Source organism: Apostichopus japonicus, chromosome 8 (assembly GCF_037975245.1).
Source record: "Apostichopus japonicus isolate 1M-3 chromosome 8, ASM3797524v1, whole genome shotgun sequence".
Taxonomy (NCBI): domain Eukaryota; kingdom Metazoa; phylum Echinodermata; class Holothuroidea; order Aspidochirotida; family Stichopodidae; genus Apostichopus; species Apostichopus japonicus.
This window is the reverse complement of record NC_092568.1, coordinates 15,471,485-15,477,749: the sequence shown is the minus strand read 5'-3', so window position 1 is coordinate 15,477,749 and position 6,265 is coordinate 15,471,485. Positions and strand designations below refer to the sequence as shown.

Below are 6,265 nucleotides of genomic sequence, written 5' to 3'. Positions count from 1 at the left end.
CAGGAGGAAGCGTAGGGATAACTGAAATTATTTCTTCACCAGTAACTCCTTCACATTCCCCGCCATCAGCTAGCCGGTCAAATACAGTCTCCACTGCATTCCTTTTGGACAACTCGGACTCGTTTAACCATTCTCTGACCATATCTTTTAAGAACACGTACAAATAAGAACTAAGCCTAACTAAAATATGATGATTTACTTTCCAAAGATTGAATTTAGTTTAATTTGGAATGTCTTTTATTTTGAATTGAATAAATGATTCCTTCTTAACCTATATATATATATATATATATATATATATATATATATATATATATATATATATCACACATACGTTCAAAAAATTGCTCACGTTCCCTCTCGTTCAGGATTTCCTCAGCAGCGATGACTTCCAAATCCTCAAAGCAAGAAGCAGCTACAATTTTATGATTCGTGGCATCCATGATAGATATTTTGGGTTTTAGTTAACGTAAGTGTGAAAACTTAGAACGAATATTTCGACAAGTTGGTGATGTCAATTGACTTCTATCTTGATCAAACGCGTGGGTAAGAGTGAGGCCCGAGAAACTGAAACGGCGTGGCCCTCATGCTCATGTCTTCAATGCGCATGTCTAAAAATCACTAGAGCCGTGATCGGTTATTCGACATCGATTTAGGATGGTCCTGCCACTCAAACATTCAATGCGCATGTCTAAAAATCACTAGAGCCGTGATTGGTTATTCGACATCGATTTAGGTTGGTCCTGCCACTCAGACATTCAATGCGCATGTCTAAAATCAATCTGAGCGCGTGATTGGTTATTCGACTTAGGATAGGCCAGTAAACACATGGCGAAAACGACACAAATCATTTCCCCTAGACTTAAATCCGTTATTGGCTCAATATGTAAATTAGCCCTCGACAAACTTACGCAACTTTGCAACTTACGCAACTCACGCAACTTAACCTTTATTTTTAAACCCCGAATTCACCGGAGACCCTCTAATCGTACCACCGTGCAACGGATTTAAGCTCCTTACGTAACGTCAAACTTTAATCAGTCCTCGCCAAACTTACACAACTTTCGTTTTTTTAACTTTAACCTTTATTTTTTCCAATTATCGGACGTCAAACATTAATCAGTCCTCGACAAACTTACACAACTTTCGTTTTTTAACTTACCCTTTATTTTTTCCACTTACTGAGTTAAACCCCTCATTCATCGAAGACCCTCTGATGGTACCAGCGTGCATTTTAAATTAGCTCCTTATCTACGTCAAACAAAGAGTACCGGTAATCCACAAAACTTTTCCTAACTTGAACCTTGTTTTTTTTTACGCTGTGTACCACCACCTAATGATCGGCTTAACGATAATCACCGGCTTCACTCTGGAGCTTTAGACTCGTGAACAAAGAGCACCTGCATTCCTTTTCTTACCTTTTTCCTTTAAAAAGAGTTTTCATCTTATTCAAAACTTCAGTCGTTTTTTGGACTTCAAATTGTACTTTTCACCATAATGGCAAGTGCTAGGCGTTTATACCAGGCGTACGGCGAAGAGTTGAAACTTCTCTTTAAGGAGGAGTTTGAAAAGATCGTTCAAAGCGAAACTTTCGTTAGGCTTTGCAACAGAGCTAAGTTTAGGATTTTCCTAAAAGAAGTGACGGTCAGAGTCCGAAACAGTGGGATCAGAGACAAGCGTATATGGCTGAAGGATTCGGTGCACGACGTTCACTACAAAACTCCGGCCAATGAAACGGAACACAGGGCACGTCAGGTTAGATTTTTACTGACGTACCTGCTATTGGCCCAATTCGACTGGTTTGCTGTGCATAAAGAGGCACTCCGCTACAAGTTGACGGTGGAGTTCGAGCAGGAGTTGGCCATCATCGAATGGTAGGACAACTTACCAACGATTTCCAACGGCTCTTTTTTAGGGCCACCAATTTCTCCAGAAAGAGCAGACTGATCCGACTTCCTTAAACATGCATTGTCTTTTCTTTCTTTTCATTAATTTAAGTTATTTATTTATTTATTGTTCTCGATAGTTATTTATTTATGTATATTATTTATTCTTACTGAGTTTCTCTTTTTTCTTATTTATATTTAAGATCCGTCTTTCTTAAACAGGCAATGTATTTCTTTTCATTGATTTAAGTTATAAGTTGTTTTGTTTTTGTTCTCGATAGTTCCTTATCTATGTATATTATTTATTCTTACTTAGTCTCTCTTTTTTTTCTTTTTTTTTTCTTCTTTTCTAAAGATTTCTTTAATTCCGCTTCGTCATCATCCTTTTCATCATCTTACACAAGAGCACTTTTTTTTTCTTTTTCATTTCTAAAGATTTCTTTAATTCCGCTTCGTCATCATCCTTTTCATCATCTTACATAAGAGCACTTTACTTAAGCTCCTCATTAACATACCTTTTCAACCATTGACACACCCCATTGTTGATGCCAATCATGTCAAAACTTGTTGCCAACGTGCCATGTTTCTATCTCAAAACTTTGGAAAGGAGGGCGCACTTAGGCCTAAAATTTGTCAATAGAGGGCGTTCTGTCATATGACATCATACCATTTATTTTTTGTAACAAAGAATGATATTAATAATAAGAAAAAAATAAAAAATCATATATCAAAATTCATATCAAAAACTCATATCAAAATTCATATCAAAATTCTATAAAAAATATTAATAACAATATTAATAAAAATATTAATAAAAATATAATCCCTTAAACAATAGCCTCATTTGCATAACAAAGAAAGTGTCCTGGACTATCGTTTTTACTACTGATGTCTAAAAATCCGACTTATTGTGCTTAACCAAATGAGTCTAACAGAATATAGAACAGAGCAGATACGTATTTATTGATATGGGCTGTTTTTAGACAGGAGCAAAAAGCACCACAGAATTACACAAGAGTGGGTGGGGGATCACAGAGGTACAAGTTATAATATACAAGACTCCTAGCTCAATGATCGTACAGAATGGTCAAAGACAGTACAAGCATGGAACATATTTATGAGTTAACGATGTTTAAAAAAATTCTTTAGTTTCTGTAATACATTTCCATTACTTTCATTTTTCTTTCTCAATTCTGTGTACGTAGTCTTAAAGTTTTCAAATGGATCGAATCCTGGTTTGGCAAGAAGCTGTAGTGTTTCTGCTTTGTGGCGCACTTCTTCCAGTTGTTCTTTGCGATCTTTCCACCCCGGTAACATCTTGGATTCCTCCGACATAATCATGACGTCAATGTAATCTACAGTTGACAATGGGTTTGGCTTCAGTGCAATTTCCTTCCAACGTTCCAGACTCTTTCTTACCTCATCCGTGTAAAAGAGCACCTTAAGCTGTACCAAATCAAAATCCTCCATGACTTTCTTTACCAGCTCTTCCGCAGTTAACTTTTTGCCACTCGCTGCCTTGTACCTGGCTTTCAAATCTCCTGACGTCTTAAGCTTCTCAACTGGCACAATGACACATCTGTGTGTCATGTTTTTGTGAACGTTCCAAAAGCAGTGTTCAGGACACACCGTGCAAAATCCTTTAGTTCTGTCCATTGCGGCACAACTCTTCTTCTGCTCATCATCGGGGATGAAACATGGATAATGGCAGGTGTAGTTACATGTCAGGCAGTTAGTAATAAAAGTGCCAGTGGGGATGACCTCCAATTTCATGGTGTCTTCAGTAACAGTGAATGTAAAATCCTTGTTCATCTCAATGTCAATTTCGTGCCTGTGTAGAACATCTACTTCAATTCGAAGCTGCTCAAGCTTAGTCAGTCCGGTCCTAATGTGCTGGTGTATGCCGGCGACATGCGTTTCCAGACTTTGGCGTTCATTCAACACATCTTGAGTAAGTGAAATACTCTTCGCTTGTGTGGTTTTGAGAGTCTTGAAAAACTTCAGAAAGCTTTTTTCGCCCACTTTCCAAAACATTTCATCAAAATCGTTGTCATCGCTGTCTTCGCTGTTACTCCCTGACACGTTACTAGTTTTCGTAGGCATATGTTGGTGTCTGATTCCTGATTCATTTTCAGCATACAAAGCAGAATTATTGAATTTGAAGTACCCTTTCATAGGTATCGCTGCCATCTTTACACCCTCCAGAACAGGTGGTTTCTGTCCATCTGCAAATGTCACTAACAAGAAAATATTATCCGAAATATCTTTGCCAAAGAGTGACAAGACCTGATCGAAGATAAATTGCTGGGTTGGTGTCAATCGTGGTAATGACGCTTGGGTTACAAACCCGATAGCGTCGATGTGGTCTAACCCTTCGTCTCCATGGGTTGTAAAGAAAGTGCGTACTTGCTTAGTGATTTCTTGATCCCGTTTGATGCCACTTGTGTCTCCAAACCCCGGAGTGTCGACTACTGTTAACGAATAAGGCACTTTAAAACCCTCTTGATGGTGAAGTGTGTAGGACGTTATCCATCTCGTTTGGCTCTGAGCTTGGGTACGCTGTTTGGCTTCCTCTTCATCGACGATTAGTTGGAATCTAAAGTTGTCTTTCCAGTCTACGCCAAGCACATGGTTCACCAATCCGTTGATAAGGGTAGTTTTTCCAGCACCAGTTGCTCCAACTACCATTATGACTTTTTCGGTACTGACGTTGCAACTTTTTCCTAGTTCACACTTTCGAATTTTCTCCTCGTGATTGCTGAAGGTTTGATTCAATTTAAGACGATGCCTTGCTGGATTTCCTTTCTTTATCTGTTTGGAGTCAGCCAGCAAATTTTTCTTTCATAACTGTATTCGGTTTGGGCCTCAAAATATCACTGACTTCGCTTTCTTCTGTGTCTCCCTCTTCAAAACGTGCTTTAACTTTAAAGTTATAGCTTGAAGTTGCTCTTAAGTTAGAGAATGTTGCCTCTTCTCCACTTTGAGGATCAATTTCCTTGGAAAATGTTCCCCCAGCAGATATATCGGTCACCGAGATCATGTAAGATCTAAACTGAGCGTTTGGGGCAATATCTTGGGGTTTTGACCACCGAACGACGACATCATTTGGTACTTGATGAAATGCATCTGGTTTGCCCGGTGCTGTTGCGGGGAGAGTTCGTGCGAAGGAACAGGAGCTCCACTTGCTAACTCCTATTTCGCATGCAGCTCTTACCTGAATTTCGTATGCTTCGCCTGACTCTAAATTTCTAATGGTGTACTCCAAACCGTCATCGCCGACTTGGACCGTACTTGAGCAACTGCCTTTTACTTCTTTGTAAGCACTTCGTAGTTAGAAATACCGTCACTGCCGAATTCGGGTACAGACCATTTGAACTCGAGTTTGTCATTCACCGATCTTACGAGTTTGGCGCATCCTGGTGCGCTTGGCGCTTGGTAGTTTTGGTGAATCACAGTGCCATTCTTCATTACTGTAACATACACATCGGGCTTTCCACTGCTATCACTGTTTTCAGAAAAGCTAAACTTCAACCGGCCATCCAACTGGTTGGCTTCCACAAAATCTTGAAATTGTTCCGCTTTTTGCAATGTGTTTTCAAACGATTGTGTACAAACAGGAACTGTTACCGCCTTTCGCAGAAATCCACTCTTCATGTACTGGAGATAACTTTTCATCATCTTTGTCAAGGAAATCTTCCCATCCATATTTACGTGGAAGCAAACAATGAAGTCACTATTATATGCATTACCCGAAGAAGACCGATCTGGGAGACAAGAATCTTCGGAATAAGATTTGGGAGTGGTCGCAAACGAGCTTTGAGAATCTACAACAGAGGACAGCGTGGTCTTTGCTAGAGATTGTGGCTTGTTTGCCGGACGTTGGGATGAACGAGTGCCTGGAAGGTCGATGTTTGAAGTATTTCTGGCCGTTTTGGAATCATGATGATTCAGTATTTTCAGATGAACAATCTTCTGTTGAACCCAGTTGTCTAGTTGATGTTGTCTGAACGGAGACTCCTTATCTCGCAAAACTGTTTCTAAAGCAATATCTCTCAAGCTTCCAGTTCTTATTCGTGTGACTATTCGCCCAGTTATTTCTTGAAGATGTTGCTTGTTTGATCTAAGCAACTGCAAGAACTCTTCGATATCCCTCTTCACATCAGGGAATTTCTTGATAATGGCCATACTGCCCATGTTGCTACAGTCGTTTATTAACTTATTCAAATGATTGTTGGTGTTTTCAAGTTGTGATACAATGTTCACACTAACATGGCGCACAGGATATGCTGCCAAAGAATCTATTTCGAGAAGTGGATACAGTAGATACTCAACTGCTACTGCTGGGTTCCTCTTGCCATCCACAGAGTGCGATAAAGTAT

The 6,265-nt window shown here is 39.5% G+C and overlaps 1 protein-coding gene across 1 annotated transcript; it reads right to left on the bottom strand.

The window, feature by feature from the left end:
* Positions 1 to 2,984: 2,984 nt before the first annotated feature.
* Positions 2,985 to 5,159, bottom strand: LOC139970487 (uncharacterized). The gene is made up of 2 exons (XM_071976244.1): positions 5,154 to 5,159; positions 2,985 to 4,697 (listed from the first exon to the last, which is right to left on the bottom strand). Exons 1-2 carry the CDS (start codon positions 5,157 to 5,159, stop codon positions 3,009 to 3,011), a joined length of 1,695 nt encoding a protein of 564 aa, XP_071832345.1. The 3' UTR covers positions 2,985 to 3,008.
* Between the last annotated feature and the right edge of the window lie 1,106 nt (positions 5,160 to 6,265).